Source organism: Dendrobates tinctorius, unplaced genomic scaffold (genome assembly GCF_039654945.1).
Source record: "Dendrobates tinctorius isolate UK_male_01 unplaced genomic scaffold, ASM3965494v1 ptg000455l, whole genome shotgun sequence".
Classification (NCBI taxonomy): domain Eukaryota; kingdom Metazoa; phylum Chordata; class Amphibia; order Anura; family Dendrobatidae; genus Dendrobates; species Dendrobates tinctorius.
The window spans coordinates 1,931,794-1,950,680 of NW_027362117.1; the positions used below are offsets into that span (position 1 = coordinate 1,931,794).

The 18,887-nt window shown below is 44.4% G+C and overlaps 1 protein-coding gene across 1 annotated transcript; it reads right to left on the reverse strand.

The window, feature by feature from the left end:
• Nucleotides 1-9,142: 9,142 nt before the first annotated feature.
• LOC141077536 (olfactory receptor 5V1-like) lies at nucleotides 9,143-10,063 on the reverse strand. The gene has a single exon (XM_073564531.1). It carries the CDS (start codon nucleotides 10,061-10,063, stop codon nucleotides 9,143-9,145), a length of 921 nt encoding a protein of 306 aa, XP_073420632.1.
• Nucleotides 10,064-18,887: the final 8,824 nt, after the last annotated feature.

The following is an 18,887-nucleotide window of genomic DNA, read 5'->3' on the forward strand; positions in this document are numbered from 1 at the left end:
TCTGTCGAGCGCCTCCTGGGACTGACCAAACCTGAGCCCTGCCTTCTTCTATTTATCCCCTCCCTTACAGGGGAATTTCCCTCCGGGGCTCCTATCTCCCCGCCCCCATGACTGTTCATTTCTCGAGTCATAAGCCGTTGTAAAGTCCAAAACTACTCTCCCCTGCCATCTTGTGGTCATTTCTCTGTACTGCACTCTCCTATCCATCTTTCTCAGCTGTCACCCTTCTAACTTGTCAATCTCGGTCTCCAGTGCACATACCGTCCCCTCCTACTACCAGTCAAGTCTGCCCGTCAAGTCACCTTCCCCACACCATCATAGAAGGAGCCATCACAGCAGGAGCCATCACAGGAGGAGCCGACACTGTAGGAGCCACTACAGCAGGAGCCGCCACAGTAGGAGCCGTCACAGCAGGAGCCGCCACAGGAAGAGCCCTCACAGCAGGAGCCATCACAGAAGGAGCGGTGATAGAAGGAGCCATCACAGGAGGAGCCGTCACAGGGGGAGCCATCATAGCAGGAGCCATCACAGCAGGAGCCGTCACAGGAGTTTAAAGATTGTTTGCTTGATTATCTAAGGAAATACAAAAATCTGCCTCCTCCATATGAAGCCAGTAAAGTGTATGCAAACTTTTCAAGGAAGACATTAAGGGCTAGGAAATCCTTTGTGGAACTCACTACAACATCCCATATAAATGGGGTTTTCCTACAAAATTAATTGTTTTTTATCAATAAAAACCCGTATGCGATTCAAGATGCAACGGAAGGCCAGAAATTTCTAAAGGGACATAACATTTCAAGGAAAGAAACCTACATCGGACGAGCATGAAGAAGAGGTGTAACCCTGGGTTACAGAATTTAATGGGCTTCTTAGAAGATTATTATAGTACCTTTTGTTCATTATTGATGTCTTCTGAGTAACTTTTATCTTATAGGTTATTTTATAGGACTCAAATGGCTGAACTTTTTCCCCCTTTTCTAAGATGCGGTCTGTGGGAATTTTGTCTTATTTGTTCCCAGACCTTATCACCGGATCATCTGAGAAGAATCTGTGTCTGGTTGTGTTTTGGTTGTGGATTTTAAGATGTTGTGTTACAGTACTTTTATCCTTGTGTTTGTTATTTGATGTTACTTGCACCATTGATATTCTCCCTCGAAGAGAGTTAAAGGGAATCTGTCACCCCTTTTTTCGCCTATCAGCTGTCGGCACCGACATCAGGGGCTCATCTACAGCATTCTGTAATGCATTCTGTAATGCTGTAGATAAGCCCCCGATGTAACCTGAAAGAGAAGAAAAATTAGTTAGATTATACTCACCCAGGGGCGGTTCGGGTCCGGTTTTGGTCCGATGGGTGTCGTGGTCCGGCCTGGCGCCTCTCATCTTCATACAATGCCGTCCTCTTCTTTGATGCTTGTCGTGGCTCCTGCACAGGCGCATTGCTCTGCCCTGTTGAAAATGGTGGGCGCATGCGCAGTGCGCCTGCCACGAATCTGCAGGCTCCGGCTGGCAGATTCCATTCCTTCATTTTGATCACTGTGATAAACTATCATAGTGATCAAAATAAAAAATATAGTAAATAACCCCAATGTTTATCACCCCCTTAGTTAGGCAAAAATAATGAAATAAAGAAAATATTTTTTTTCATTTTTCCATTAGGGTTAGGGCTAGGGTTAGAGCTAGGGTTAGGGTTAGAATTAGGGTTAGGGATAGAATTACTGTAAGGGCTGGAATTAGGGTAAGGGTTGGAATTAGGGTTAGGGTTGGAATTAGGGTTAGGGTTAAAATTAGGGTTAGAATTAGGATTAGGGTTCGGATTAGAGTTAGGCATTAGGGATGGGATTAGGGTTAGGGTTGGGATTAGATTTAGGGGTGTGCTGAGGTTAGGGTTGGAGCAAGAATTGAGGGGTTTCCACTATTTACCAACTTTGGGGGTCTAATTTCTCCTGTTACCCTTGGGAAAATAAAAAATCGGGGGCTAAAAAATCACTTTTGTGGAAAAAAAGGATTTTTTTATTTTCACAGCTCTGCGTTATAAACTTCTGTGAAGCACTTGGAGGTTCAAAGTGCTCACTACACATCTATATAAGTTCCTTAAGGGGTCTAGTTTTCAAAATGTCGTCACTTGTTGGGGGTTTCCACTGTTTAGGCACATCAGGGGCTCTCCGAACGCTACATGGCGTCCGATCTCAATTCCAGCCAATTTTGCATTGAAAATGTCAAACGGCGCTCCTTCCCTTGCGAGCTCTGTCATGCGCCGAAAAAATGGTTTACCCCCACATATGGTGTATCAGCATATTCAGGAGAAATTGCCCAACAAATTGTGTGACTCATTTTCTCTTTTAACACTTGTGAAAATAAAAGAAAATTGGTTCTGAAGTAAATTTTTTGCAAAAAAAGTTAAATGTTAATTTTTTCCATTGCTTTAGTTCCTGTGGTGCACATAAAGGGTTAATAAACTTCTTGAATGTGGTTTTGAGCACCTTGAGGGGTCTAGTTTTTAGAATGGTGTCAGTTTTGGGTATTTTCAGTCATATAGACCCCTCAAAATGACTTCAAATGTGATGTGGTCCCTAACAAAAATGGTTTTGTAAATTTTGTTGTAAAAATGAGAAATCGCTGGTCAACTTTTAACCCTTATAACTTCTTAACAAAAAAAAATGTTGTTTCCAAAATTGTGCTGATGTAAAGTAGACATGTGGGAAATGTTATTTATTAAGAAATTTGTGTGACACATCTCTCTGATTTAAGGGCATAAAAATTTTAAGTTTGACAATTGCAAAATTTTCAAAATTTTTGCAATATTTCCATTTTTTTCATAAATAAACACAAGACATATTGAAGAAATTTTACCACTAACATGAAGTACAATATGTCACGAAAAAACAATCTCATAATCAGTGGGATCCGTTAAAGCTTTCCAGAGTTATAAACCTCATAAAGGGACAGTGGTCAGAATTGTAAAAATTGGCCTGGTCATTAAGCTGCAAAATGGCTCTGCCAATAAGGGGTTAAACATAAGAAAAATGGTGGAATCGGCCTACCATGCTTCTAATATCATTCTTCAAAGTAGATACTGGTTCCATGAATCTGGCAAACCTGGCTGGACGGAATGTGAGAAAGCTTCTAATAATAATTCCTCTTTATCATCATTGATAATATCCCATTTGTTAGATCCTTTCTTCCTTTACCTAATCACTCTTTGATGAAATCTACTATCTCACTTTGGAAAAAGCTATACAGTATCTCAAAAAACTAATAAATGTAACATAAATCCCAACAAACTTCCTATCTCAATTTTTCATACAGCTCTACCAAATTTTCCATGTAAAAAATGGGAAAAGTTTGGAATTATAGACTGTTCTTCACTTATAACGAGGACTAAATGAGACTCGATTCTGAACTTCAGTCATTATAAACCCTATACAATCATCCTGAGGAAGAATTCTATGATTTTCTAGAGTTAAGAAAATATATTAGAAATTATTAGAAATAAATTCTCTTTGCCTTTGATCCTTTCTAGAGAAATTGTTACTCTTTTAGAGAATCCTATGAATGACTCAGTTTGGAATATGAAGAATATCTACTCGATTTTTAACTCTGATGTTTCTTTTGAAAAACTGAATTATATGTGGAGATGGGAAAAAGATCTATATAATCATTTCCTCCTAGATAAATGGGAAAAAGCGGTGGAACTAGCGTACAAATCTTCTATTAGCGCAAACTTACATGAAAATGATTAAACATTTTATCTAGGTTGTTCTACACTCCCGCTAGACTTAAAAACGCATTTCCCGATCAATCCGATTTATGCTGGAGGAATTGTGGTCAAAGAGGTAATCTTCTTCTTATTATTCTTCTTCTTCACATATTCTGGGAATGTCTCAAACTTTCGATACTTAGGAAAGATGTGTCTTCTTTACTATTGAATAAAATAAATGAGTCTCCCGTCATTTGGTTCTCCTCCTCTTTCTGGAAGCTGATGAACTCCCTCAAAAAATTACACAAGTTTCTTTCATATTTTTTGCTGTCATAAAAACTTGTATTGCATCAAAGTGGAAATCGCTGGATATTTCCTCCATCTCTGACATAATAGATATTATGTTCTCTCATAACGCCTTTGAAATGTCGATCGCTTTAAGGAATAACTCTCTACCTAAATATAATTCCATATTGTTCCTCTTGGAACGTAATTAATCCAAGCAAAAAAAGCCTCTTTATAAGATGTCTTATTACTTTGCCAGAATACTTTTAATCTATACTTTATTTTGTGTTGTTTTTGCCCTTTGTATGCTAATTGTTGTGGTGCAACTATGTTAAGACGTTAAGATGATCTGCATTTCCCTTCATTTACCTTCTCTTCTCTTCTTCCCTAACCCCTTTCCCCTTTTCCCTTTGTTTGGTTGCCTTCCTTTCCCTTCATTGCTTTCCTGACCCATTATCCCCTATACTGTAAAAAATCCCTAATTATTATTATTATTTATTTATATAGCACCATTGATTCCATGGTGCTGTACATGAGAAGGGGTTACATACAAATTACAGATATCACTTACAGTAAACAAACTAACAATGACAGACTGATACAGAGGGGAGAGAGGACCCTGCCCCAGGGGGCTTACATGCTACAGGATTGTGGGGAAGGAGACAGTAGGTTGATGGGTTACAGCAGTTCCGGTGTTGGTTGAGGTGATATCACCGGTAGTGGTGAGAGAGAAGGAGGTAGCGGGGTCATTGCAGGCTGTAGGCTTTCTTGAAGAGGTGGGTTTTCAGGTTCCGTCTGAAGGATCCAAATGTGGTTGATAGTCGGACTTGTTGGGGCAAAAAATTCCAGAGAATAGGGGCTATTCGGGAGAAGTCTTGGAGGCGGTTGGGTGAGGAGCGAATAAGTGTGGAGGAGAGAAGGAGGTCTTGGGAGGACCGGAGATTACGTGAGGGAAGGTATCAGGAGATTAGTTCAGAGACATATGGGGGAGACAGGTTATAGATGGCCTTGTAGGTCAGTATTAGTAATTTGAACTGGATACGCTGAGGGAATGTGAGCCAGTGAAGAGATTTGCAGAGGGGAGAAGCGGAGGAGTAGCGAGGAGAGAGATGAATTAGTCGGGCGGCAGAGTTAAGGATGGACTGGAGAGGTGCGAGGGTGTTAGCAGGGAGACCACAGAAAAGGATGTTGCAGTAGTCGAGGCGGGAGATGATGAGGGCATGCACAAGCATTTTAGTAGATTAAGGGTTGAGGAAAGGACGGATTCTGGAAATATTTTTGAGCTGGAGGCGACAGGAGGTAGAAAGAGCTTGGATCTGCGGTTTGAAGGACAGGGCAGAGTCAAAGATTACTCCGAGGCAGCGGACTTCTGGTACTGGGGAAAGTGTGATGTCATTAATTGTTATAGCTAGGTCGGGTAAAGAAGATCTGTGAGATGGAGGAAAGATGATGAGTTCAGATTTGTCTACATTGAGTTTGAAGAATCGAGAGGAGAAGAAGGAGGATATGGCTGATAGACACTCTGGGATTCTGGACAGCAGAGAGGTGACGTCTGAGCCAGAGAGGTAGATCTGAGTGTCATCAGCATAAAGGTGGTAGTGGAATCCTTGGGACTTTATGAGTTGCCCCAGACCAAGTGTATAGATTGAGAAGAGTAGGGGTCCTAAAACAGAGCCTTGGGGGACTCCAACAGAGGGTGGGATGAGGAGGTGGTGTGGGAGTGGGAGACGCTGAATGTGTGGTTGGAAATAAATTCTAATAAAAATAATTTTTAGAAAAAAATATTTTCATGACTTTTTAGAAGAAAATAACAAAAATTTCAAAACATGAGCACATTTTTTTTCTGAATGACCATTAATTAAAACTCATGATCACCAGGAAGTATTTGCTCTTGTAGGGCAGGCTGGGCCATGCATTATGGATGTACCGCAACCCTTTCATTTTCCAACCCTTGAATTTGACAAATGAGTCTTTTCAACAGTAGTAACTGATTGGCTAAAACCAGGGATGGATTATATGTAGTGAGTAGAGTTGAGCGACTTTGGTCGGATCGGGTTTCATGAAACAAAATTTGTTTCAGATGAAACTGGTCCGACTAGGGCAAAAAAAGTCGGAGTTTCGTCCGAAACCCGACCCCAAAGCAAGTCAATGGGGAATAAAAGTGGGCATTGAGTGGATGAATGTCATCCCCTCAATGCCGACTTTTATTTCCCATTGACTTGCATTAGGGACGGGTTTTGGACGAAACTCCGACTTTTTTTGCCCTAGTCGGACCAGTTTCATCTGAAACAAATTTTGTTTCATGAAACCCGATCCGACCAAAGTCGCTCAACTCTAGTAGTGAGTGTAAGGTTTGTTGGCTTTAAACTTTCAATTGTGTGTAACAAAATAATGGAGGACAAGGAGATTCCCCAGTGTTGGGTTCGGGACCTTCATGGAGCAATAAACCAGTCGGCACAATGTTCCGTGTCATCGGGGGATGTGAGGGTGATAGCCGAACATTGGGGACATCCACACTGGGCCAGTATAGAGAGCATTGGATCTCCCATTATTCAGAAACATTAGATTGGAAACATCTCACAGGATAATAACAAGTATCCAGAAAGAGATCTGTCTTGGCTCACATGTCCAGCCTGGAGATAAGGTCCGCACTTGGTATCCACTTCCTTCCTCTTATATTTTGTAGGAATGGACAACATCCCGCTTGGGTCCCTTCCACCATCATCGCTCTTACTGGAGTCTTTATAGCCAGGGTGCACAACATTATCTGCTCTGAGGGCTACACAATCGTACTGAATCACCCCAGAGGGCCACTTCCGATCTAAGACATTTATGATACATCACATGTATATGCCATAAATGTCTGAAAGGTGCAGGAGCATCAGCACTCCACAAAGAGAAGACCATGCACCCATGTAGCTCTCTTCATTGTGGCTGTTGAGGTAACAGCCTTGGAAGTCACAATTCTCGTAAACTATAATGGAGAAAGCTCCATGCAGAGCTCTATGTCAAACTCTTTCTGGAGGGCCAAGTCAGAGCCAGTGAACCTCATTTTCCTAGTGTATAAGGGAAGAAGATAGGGGGACACCACTAGGACTTGCCTGTTTGAGCTCCTGAGATGTGTTACCCTCCTCTTAAATTATAAACTTCATCTAAGAATCCACTGGACATATCCAAGCATTCCTTGTCTAGATAGTTGGGGGAGGCATTTAGGACAGCTTGTGGCTGTGCACTAGTACTCTAGACACATGGTGACCATGGTACCAAACCTCATCTGTTAATAAAGAGGAAAAAGGAGGCCAAACTTATTTGGCACCCCCACTACGGGCGTCTTTTCGAGATTTGTACCTACAGTAGAGATCAAGATACAACCTGCACATTGGATAGGTGAGAACTTGCTGATCGCTGGGGGTCCTACCGATCCCAAGAGCAGGATTCAGCGATGTATCTGAATGGATTGACAGTCAACCACCACTGCTCCATTTATTGTCCATGGGGCTGTTGGTGATAGCCATATACATTTCATGACAGTCCTGTAAGCAATAAAAAGAGCGGATGCGCTGATGGGGCATTGTAGAGCCCTGTAGCTTGAATCGGTGGCACCCTCCAATGATCAGCAGGATCGCCTATCTTATACATAGGTGTCAAAGGGTTTGTGCCAAGATGGCAAGGTAAGAGGTGATTCAAATAGATTAATGCTCATGTAAGGGGATGGACATATTCTCCACCTTTTCCCTTGAAGAATATGTAAATTATTGTAATGTGTAATGTGAATTGTGATGTGTTAGGTGAATTGTGATTTGTGTTAATGATGTTGATAATGTGTGTAGTTTAACAGTAGGGATAGTGAGTTAATTTTTGGGACTGGCCCAGAGTGGGAATGGCCAAGGTGAAGGGACAGAGACAATTTCCTATTAGAAAGGCAGACAGGACCTAGCTTGCAGCTACAGCAAGCAGACCTCTGATCTGATTATTCAGCAGAACTGCATGCAGTGGGTATCCTTGTGGCAAGAGAGGAACTACCGGAGCAGATAGTAAGAGCCTGAAATAGAAGATAAGCGAGCAGCAGTCCGGAATCGGTAGAGACAGTGAAAGAAAGAATATCGGGCCTGGGGCTGAAAGCCTGGCAGGATGATACGGAATCTTCAGGCCGAGAGGTAACGGAAGGAAAAAGTAATAGGAAAGAAGGCAATACTTACCTGCACGCAACCACCGATCCTCACCAGATCTCCTTCTCTGCTCCCCTCTTATCTCCTCTTCCCACAATCGCATACAAGATTTCTCGCGCGCATCCCCCCTACTCTGGAACTCTCTACCACAACATATCAGACTCTCGCCTACCGTGGAAACCTTCATAAAGAACCTGAAGACCGACCTCTTCCGACAAGCCTACAACTTGCAGTAACCACCGATCCACCAAACCGCTGCACAACCAGCTCTACCCTCGCCTACTGTATCCTCACCCATCCCTTGTAGGTTGTGAGCCCTCGCCTGCAGGGTCCTCTCTTCTCCTGGACCAGTCGTGACTTGTATTAAGATTACTGTACTTGTATTTATTATGTATACCCCTCCTCACATGTAAAGCGCCATAGAATAAATGGCGCCATAATAATAAATAATAATAATAATACAGATATCATTGGAGCTACTAATCTTCTATAGTAAGGAAAGCCAAGTAGTCGCCATATTGGGACACATCTTCTCCTACAGAGAAATTACAGGACGCGTTGCTACAGGATGGAGTTTATAATTCTTAAGGACTGGACTTTGGAAGTGCTATTGAGGCGTTGTGTGGAGGAACCCGCATTACTCATCAGTGAACTGAGAGTTCATTTTTGAGTGGTGGTCTCCCTCATTGAAATGTCCAGTCCCTGGTCCTGGCAAACCAGCAACATCGGTTACATGTGGCCTGCACGGGCGTAGCACAAGTCCACACACCGGGCTAGGACCTCACTTTCATGTAACGTCCCGGGGCACAATAGATGTGTACCCGGCCCACGGATACCACCACATTACACTCATATACTCTCAGAACCCTCCATTTTGTATCCCATGGACTTAGTCTTGAAATGTATTTACAGACTTTTCCTGACTATACAGTGTGTCTATGATAAATCTTCAGCAGGAAAGCTCTGTATCTCCTCGTGCCGCTGCCAGGCATCAGTGCACATGTACAGCTCTCCGCAGTGCTGCCTTCAGGTCTCTGCTCCGTAGGCTGTAGATTAGGGGGTTCAGTAAGGGGGTGATTAGTGTATATATCACAGTGACCACTCGGTTCAATGTAAGAAGATTACTCGTGTTAGGGACGAAGTAGATGAAAGTCACTGATGCATAAAATATAAAAACCACAGTGAGATGAGACGTACAGGTGGAGAAAGCTTTACGTTTTCCGTCACTGGTGCGAATCATAATCACTGTCCTAAATATTCTAACATAGGAGTAAAATGTGGTACCAGAAGCTATGATGCCAAGAAAACAGCCTACAACTACAAGGACTAGGACATTGATGGAAATATCAGTACAAGAGATCTGGAGCAAATTGGGCAGATCACAAATGAAATTCTGGATGAAGTTGGGGCCACAGAACGTCAGTCTTATTAAACATAAAGTATAGAGCATCGGAGCAAGGAAACCAGCCGACCAACTCAAAGATACTATCTGAGTGCACTTACTCCAGGACATGACCTGGGAGTAATGGAGGGGATGACAGATGGCAACATAACGGTCGTAAGACATGGAGGACAACAAGAAAGCCTCCGAACACCCAAAATAGATGACAAAGAACACTTGTGCTATACAGTCTGGAAGGGAGATGGACCAATGTCGGGTGGTGAGGCCAAAGAGCATCCTCGGAGCAGTCACCGATGAGTAGGACATGTCCAAGAATGCCAAGTTTCCAAGAAAGAAATACATGGGTGTGTGAAGATGAGGACAAGTAACTACCAGGAGGATGATGAGAGCATTGGTGAAGACGGTCATCAGGTAGATGAGGAGAAAGACGGTGAAGAGGACATGGATGGTCCTCTGATTATCGGACAGACTCAGGAGTAGAACGCTGGTGATCGATGTTTGGTTCTTCATCTCTCCAGTATGACTCCTACAAAATATTTTATTAACATTGATGACAACAAAGAAATATTAGGAGAAACTGATGGAATCTATGAACCCAGTGGGTGAACATATCGGCTCAGATATAATATTGCTGATAGGAACAGCTAACTGTGTCCTTCATTTTATAACTCATTGGTTCTCCCAGGAGCTGAAGCCACAGAAGCCCAAACCTCAGCTCCGCACATTCATAATTAATGTACGGGGTCTCAGGACGCTCATTGTCGTGCTTGTTTATAGTGCAGAATTTTGCAGTTTAATTTTAACCAATGAAGATCCACAAGTCACATTTTTGTGGAAATTATAATTCAATATTTGGCTACTCTCTGCATCTCTCGGGTGTATACAAGTGTTTCTTAAAAGGTTTGACCAGTTAAAACAAGTTATCACCTGTAACGATTTCACCCCTCAGTGCTGAGATGTCTGTGCAGTGATAGGACGGTAGCATTGGGGCACTACCAGTTGTTCTACCATCTCGTCCCCGACTTTATCAAGCCTATAGAGTAACTCCTGGTTGATCGGCTTATGTGGGAACACCGTCTCTTCACCCGGTTGCTGAGCCACCCCATTTACCTCGATTACCCTTTCCCATGCCCGAGTCAGGGTAGGATCCTGTAGTTGGGCTGTCCCAAAAGTTCCCCGAGGCCCTTCCAACTTGGCAATTGTCGGGGTCTCCTTGACCTCTGATGCTGTCACCTCTAGGGGAAACCTATCGGGTTCACACTATTTCCCTATGGGTGTGACTCCTACTGCAGGAATCCCTGTGTCGGAATCTTCAGACTCCGCACCCAGACAAATATTTGCCTGGGGAGGGTTAATTTTATTTTTCCACAGAGACCAGAAGAGGTGCAAATCCCTCCCCAGGACAGCCCCGTAAGAAAGGGTCTTCACTACCCCCACCACATGTTTAATCTCCCCAAAGGACGTAACAAATGAGACCTCCACTGTCGGATACTCACGGAGTTCATCATGTATACACACAAAATCCACATTTCCCCCCCGTGGGTTCTAAGCCCGAGATTAATGACCCATGTGCAAGTGTCACCAGGCTTCCTGAGTGCAGGAGGGCATCGGTCTGGTGTGTTGACATGCATCTGGCAGAAATGCAGTTCACCACTGGCACGAACGGATGCCCAGTGAAAACAGCGTACATCGACACACACCGAGTAAACCCGCAGTCCAATGGTTTAGCTGTCAGGGGGCAGTTGGCAGCTACATGTCCTGGCCTAACACCTAATAGCTGCAGCACGACTGGACCCCGGGACCAGTTTAGGGGAACCAGGTCTCTTGTCACTCTCACTCTGGGGTACCCCCTCAGTGCAGGCTCGGTCCCAATTGGCCCCAGCAGAAGGTTGTGGACCTTTCCCAGGCTCCTGGGCTGGCGGGGCCCAACGTGATAATCGTAGTGGAGCAGAGTCCCGTATAAAGTCCTGATTGGCCATATACCAATTACACAGACTGACCATCTGGTCTAGGGTGCCGGGATCCCCTTGTCCCACCCAATGCTGAATAGCAGCTGTCAGAGTTCTTACTAGTCGATCCACCACCACCCTCTCCACCAGCTGGAAAGGGGTTAAAGTCTCAGGCTGAAGCCATTTATTTACCAGTAGTAGTAAGTCATTTGCCTGAGGCCTGGCGGGGCGAGTCTCCACAAAAGACCACTGAAACACCCGTTGAGCCCGTACATATGTAGTTGGTCAAGGATCTCACCTTTCAGTTTCTCATAGTCCTTGGCATCGTCCCGACTGAGGACCAAGTAGGCCTTCTGGGTATCTCCCGTCAGGAAGAGGGCCACCACTTCATCCCACTGAGAAAACTCTCCAACTCTATGAAGAAAGCCTCCATATCATTTTCAAGACTCATCTTCCTCAGCAATGACCGGACTTTGTACCAGGCCTCAGAACGGACTGGAGTCACGGGTGAGGGTGTTTCTCGCTGGGCTGCAATCTGTTGCAGGATCAAATTGTTGGTCTGCTGATGTTGCTGGTACAACTCCTGCTACTGCCGCAGACTAAGGACCAGTTGCTACAATTGCTCCTCCATTTTGTCGGTAGGCTTGGGCTGCAGCCTTGCAGGCCTAATAACTGACATGCAGCTGGCTTTGGGAATGCCTCAGCTCACACTGCCTACATTCTGCAACCATATGTAGTGCAGCGGGGTTGGTACAGTGCGTCAGATAGGCAGGGACCACAGAAAGTTCAACATAAATGGCGTCTTTATTTTCAGATCTCACACTTAGGAATGATGTCCTCCGGATCGCAGCCAGGTTTCCATAAACACAGTCCAGAACTAAAAAAGTTGTTGTCGTGGACAATGGCACCGCCGTGTCTCTTCGGTGCGTCAGCCGCCTGGAAGTCCCTGGCTCTGTGTTAGCTCTACATAGACCTGGGTGCACAGAGCCTCCTGCTCTGCAGCTTGCAAACTCCAAAATGGCACCACCAAGGCAAAACTGACAGATTTAAATGGAATCGTGGCCATAAAGACACTTCCAAACCCCAAAGTGGAGAGAGGGATTCGCCTCACTGCCAAACCTGAAAATGTCTCTAAAAATAAAAGCCCTTAACGGGTTTTCCTAACAAACTGACTGAGTCACTACTTGGACTCAATTCATTCTTGCTGTTATTTTGCCTTGTGATTCACACGCGTCCTGCTGTGAACACAAGGCGCTCCAGCAGATTTAATAGGACTCCGTTGGCATCCTGGGGGACACATATCGACCCTCGCACATGACCCCCCTCACTGCCTCACACTGGGATCACATGAAGAGACAGAAGGATCCGCACAAGCTCATACACAGAAGATCTGGGGTCAGGTCTCCGAGATGTTTGGCAAAACCTTCAGCCGAGATCCTCCATAACCTGAGTACAAGTGATGAGAAGAAGTGATGGAGGTGACGGGCGGTCACCAGATACTGATGATGGAGGCGACGGGTGGTCATCAGATACTGATAATGGAGGTGACAGGCAGTCACCAGATACTGATGATGGAGGCGACGGGCGGTCACCAGATACTGATGATGGAGGTGACAGGCAGTCACCAGATACTGATGATGGAGGCGACGGGTGGTCACCAGATACTGATGATGGAGAGACGGGCGGTCACCAGATACTGATGATGGAAGGGACGGGCGGTCACCAGATATTGATGATGGAGGGGACGGGCGGTCACCAGATACTGATGATGGAGGTGATGGGCAGTCATCAGATACTGATGATGGAGGTGACAGGCAGTCACCAGATACTGATGATGGAGGCGACGGGCGGTCACCAGATACTGATGATGGAGGCATCACTATTCATTATTAGCACTTATATTTTTAAAAATATTCTTACTGTTCAGCATTTTTTGCACACCTGCCTAAAACTTTTGCAAAACCCTGTATATATATATATGAGATCACATCATGTCAACCTGTAATTCACAAGCTGTAAGAAAAATTCAATCATTCGCACCTCCCTGCCTCCATATTGTGCCACAATCTACCTACAGTCTTCCAGCCATCATCGCTGAGGTCGTCACGTCTCAGGTCACAAGTGTAGAAAGTCAAGTGACAACTCCCGTGGGAGCGGCTGTTTCTGCCATAATGGTCGTCAATGACTCCCAGATTGTGCTGGAAATTGGACTACAATTAGGTGGAGCTCCTGCATGGAGCTTCTTTATAGTCAGTTTTGGGGTGAGTCTATCTGTAAAGCTGTCATAATTAACTATCAAATGCTGGGGTTCACTTAGTTATGTAAATTTTGTGTAGTTCGAGCATTGTGACTGTTACACAGATTCTAAACTGAAAACTTTTAACTCGGAGCAAAACCGACAAACTCCAAAACTCCAGGATGAACCCCAAGCAGAAACTTTCCTCTGCCCTCAGTCAGGAAGCGTCGCCATCGACTGCACATTACTGGCTGAGGATGTTGGGTCCCTATAGAGAACGATCGCAGCTCCGCAGTATAAACTAATGCAATTATTGCTACTCTGCATCCAGGGAATAATTACAGCAAATCTCAGCTCAAGAAATTAGCAATTTAGTCCCAACCCGTAATATAGCTGAGGATTACCGCGCTCAGAGACTATACACAAAGGAGCCAAAAGGATCCGAGAGAGAAGTCAACTCTCATATATTGTATAATACTGTATTACAATAGCAAAGTAAATCATCAGACGGTAAACGAAGAGTCGACCAAATACTGGAGAAAGCAAAAGTCACAGAGGGTCAGAGTATATCTGCGATCCCCCCATATGGACACACAGCGGGTGACAGAAGTATTGAACTCGTCACCAATTTCCTAAATAAATCTATTTGTAAAGATGCTATTGTCATGAAATTCTCACCAGATGTCAATAACATCCCATCCACACAGGACAGAAATCACCAGTGATGTCCGTAAATTGTGTAATAACGAGGAATGACACTGGGAAAAAGTATTGAACACACGAAGAAAGAGAGGAGCGAAAAGTCCTGGAAGTCCTGACACCAGGGTCGGGACAAAGCATTTTGGTGCCCTATGCCCAATGGCGGCCCCCAACCCAAAGCAAAGGAATAGTTCAGTGACTAAGATAACAGGACCACTAATGAACATCCCCCCTTCCCCTCCGATGGATTAGGTGGCAAACTCTGATGACCACTTCCACAGAATTGTTACCTTTTAAAAAAATGTTTTCAAAAGTAAAAGAAAGTGGTGTACTTTAGGGATGTGACTTAACAGGCCGCTATTCCAATGTTAGATACAGACGCAATCATTTTTGTCTGACCATTTACACAATACAGGGGAAAATAGCGACATTCATCCCTGACGTCCTATATTTTAAATGTAGAACCCAAGTATAGTTATGGAAACTAATAAAGCATAACTATAATCTGGGCTGTTTGGTTTCAATTAAGGTATCCAGCATTTGGCAAATACCCTAATGGACAATAAGAAGACCGCCATTATAAATAAATGGACATGTTTCATGGTTTTTACATCCGTCATGAGACCAATACAGCTTGCACAAAACTGATGGTTGTTCTGGTGATGTATTCCGGTTCTGGAGACATATTCATGTAGTGATGGTTATTCTGGTGCTGTATTAATATGGTGATGATGATTCTAGTAATATATTCATCAACAGAACTATCAGTACATAATTACAAAGTCAAAATCATCATCAGTACATAATTAGAGCACAAGGCCATCAATAGTACATGAATATGGCATAAGAAAGATCATCAGTAAATAAATACATAATAATAATAAATAATAATAATAATCTTTATTTATATAGCGCCAACATATTCCGCAGCGCTTTACAGTTTAACAGTTTCAAAACACAAGTCATAAGTAACAACGCTAACAATACAATAATTAAAGCAAAATAAGACGAAATAAGACGACCCTGCTCGTGAGAGCGTACAATCTACAATGAGGTGAGGGAGATACAGAGTACAGGTGTGTATTTACAATGGTGTATTTACAATGAAGGTCCAGCCATCTTGCAGGAGTGAAGGATGGATGGAGATAGTGAATGGGCTACGCACGCACACTTACACAGAGAATGACTTTGATTAGTGAATGAGATAGGCCGCTCTGAACAGGTGTGTTTTGAGGGAGCGCCTAAAACTATGCAAATTGTGGATTGTCCTGATTTCTTGGGGTAGAGCATTCCAGAGGATAGGAGCAGCACGGGAGAAGTCTTGGAGTCGGGAGTGGGAGGTACGGATTAGTGCAGAGGTTAGTCGAAAGTCGTTTGCAGAGCGCAGCGATCGGCTAGGCCGATAGACAGAAATGAGAGAAGAGATGTAAGGGGGTGCCGCACTGTGGAGAGCTTTGTGGGTGAGAACAAGTACTTTGAATTGGATCCTATAATGAATGGGCAGCCAATGTAAGGACTGGCGAAGAGCGGACGCGTCCGAGTACCGATTACCCAGATGGACGATCCTGGCTGCTGCATTGAGTATGGACTGGAGAGGGGATAGTCGAGTGACGGGGAGGCCAATTAATAGAGCGTTGCAGTAATCAAGGCGAGAGTGGATCAATGCAACAGTGAGGGGTTTTGTTGTTTCCATAGTGAGAAAAGGGCGGATTCTAGAGATGTTCTTTAGGTGTAAGCGGCAAGAGCGGGCAAGAGATTGTATATGGGATATGAAGGAGAGATTGGTGTCAAACATAACACCCAGACAGCGCGCCTGCTGCCGGGGTGTTAATGTGGTACCACCCACGGAGAGGGAAATGTCAGATTTAGGGAGGTTAGTAGACGGCGGGAGCAGAAGAAGTTCAGTTTTGGAGAGGTTGAGTTTCAGATAGAGAGCGGACATGATATTGGAGACTGCGGACAGACAGTCAGTGGCGTTCTGTAGTACAGCGGGGGTAAGGTCAGGGGAAGACGTATATAGTTGTGTGTCATCAGCATAAAGATGGTACTGAAAGCCAAATCTGCTGATGGTCTGTCCAATTGGAGCCGTGTAGAGAGAGAGAAGAGAAGGGGGCCAAGGACTGAGCCCTGAGGTACCCCGACAGCAAGAGGAAGAGGAGATGACGTGGAGCCAGAGAACAAAACACTGAAGGAGCGGTCAGAGAGATAGGAAGAGAACCAGGAGAGTGCAGTGTCCTTAATGCCTAGTGACTGGAGCCTAGAGAGTAGGAGATGGTGGTCAACAGTATCGAAAGCTGCAGATAGGTCGAGAAGAATGAGCAGAGAGTGGTCACCGTTACGTTTTGCTGTCAGAAGGTCATTGGTCACTTTGATGAGTGCAGTTTCAGTCGAATGTAGGGGGGGCGGAAGCCGGACTGTGAAGGGTCTAGAAGGGAGTGAATGGAGAGGTAACGGGTAAGGCGGGAGTAAACTAGGCGTTCCAAAAGTTTAGAGATGAAGGGGAGATTGGAGACTGGTCTGTAGTTGTTTGTGCAGGATGGGTCGAGAGCAGGTTTCTTTAGTAGTGGAGTAACGATGGCGTGTTTGAAGGAGGATGGGAAAATGCCCGAGGAGAGGGAGAGATTAAAGATTGTAGTTAGGTGGGTTGTGACGACTGGAGAGAGAGACTGGAGGAGATGTGAGGGAATGGGGTCGGTAGTGCATGTAGTCGGACGAGAAGAAGAGAGGAGTCTGGAGACTTCTTCTGTTATGGGATCAAATGTGGAGAGTGAGCCAGGGGAGATGTAGGAAGGGATGGGAGTCACAGCACTTGGTGGTTGGGAGCAGATTTCTTGACGTATATTATCTATTTTTTCTGTAAAGTGGGAGGCCAGGTCATCAGCACAAATGTCTGTGATAGGGGCTTGTGCTTTTGGCCTGAGGAGGGAGTGAAAAGTGTCAAAAAGTTTCTTGGGGTTGTTGGCTAGTGAGGAGATCAGGGTGGTGAAGTAGGTCTGTTTGGCAAGGTGAAGGGCAGCGTTATAGGTTCTTAACATAAATTTGAAGTGGATGAAGTCTTCTGGTGTGCGGGTTTTTCTCCATAGGCGTTCAGCACTCCTGGATAGAGTTGAGCGATACCGTCCGATACTTCAAAGTATCGGATCGGAATGGATCGGCCGATCTTTAAAAAAAGTATCGGTATCTCCGATTCCGATACCGGAAGTCCCATTCAAGTCTATGGGACTTCCGGTATCGGAATAAGAAAAACCCTGTTTTTGCCTTGTACAGCCTCTGTGGGGTCTGTACGGGCCTTTCGGGGGGCTGTGCCGGCCTGCCAGGGGGTCTGTGCAGGCTCCGGTGGTCTATGCCGGCCTGCCGGGGGGCTGTGCCGGCCTGCCGGTGGTCTGTGCAGGCTCCGGTGGGCTGTGCCGGCCTGCCGGGGGGCTGTGCCGGCCTGCCGGTGGTCTGTGCAGGCTCCGGGGGGCTGTGCCGGCCTGCCGGGGGGCTGTGCAGGCTTCGGGGGTCTGTGCAGGCATCGTCCGATGGGACTACAAGTCCCATCGGGCGATGCCTGCTACCATGACAGTGATTGACACATTAGCCAATGATGGGACAGTAGTAGTCCCATCATCCGGCTAATGTGTTAAATGTTAAAAAAAAAAAAAAAAATACTACATACATACTACATACATACTACATGCATGCTACATACATACTACATGCTACATACATACTACATGCTACATACATACTACATGCATGCTACATACATACTACATGCTACATACATACTACATATATACTACATGCATGCTACATACATACTACATGCTACATACATACTACATGCTACATACATACTACATGCTACATACATACTACATATATACTACATACATACTACATACATGCTACATACATACTACATGCTACATACATACTACATACATACTACATGCATGCTACATACATACTACATGCTACATACATACTACATGCTACATACATACTACATGCATGCTACATACATACTACATGCTACATACATACTACATATATACTACATGCATGCTACATACATACTACATGCTACATACATACTACATGCTACATACATACTACATGCTACATACATACTACATATATACTACATACATACTACATACATGCTACATACATACTACATGCTACATACATACTACATACATACTACATACATGCTACATACATACTGCATGCTACATACATACTACATACATACTACATGCATGCTACATACATACTACATACATACTACATGCTACATACATACCACATACATACTACATGCATGCTACATACATACTACATGCTACATACATACTACATATGTGTGGGAATTTCCCACGCAGCAATGGCATAAAGTGAGACTAGGGACTTTTTTTAAGTGGCGGAGGAATACAGTGCGGAAGGATACCTACCTTCCGTCATT

What these genes read in the sequence shown, in the direction of transcription:
- LOC141077536 (XM_073564531.1), bottom strand. Translation starts at nt 10,063, where the DNA reads ATGAAGAACCAAACATCGATCACCAGCGTTCTACTCCTGAGTCTGTCC.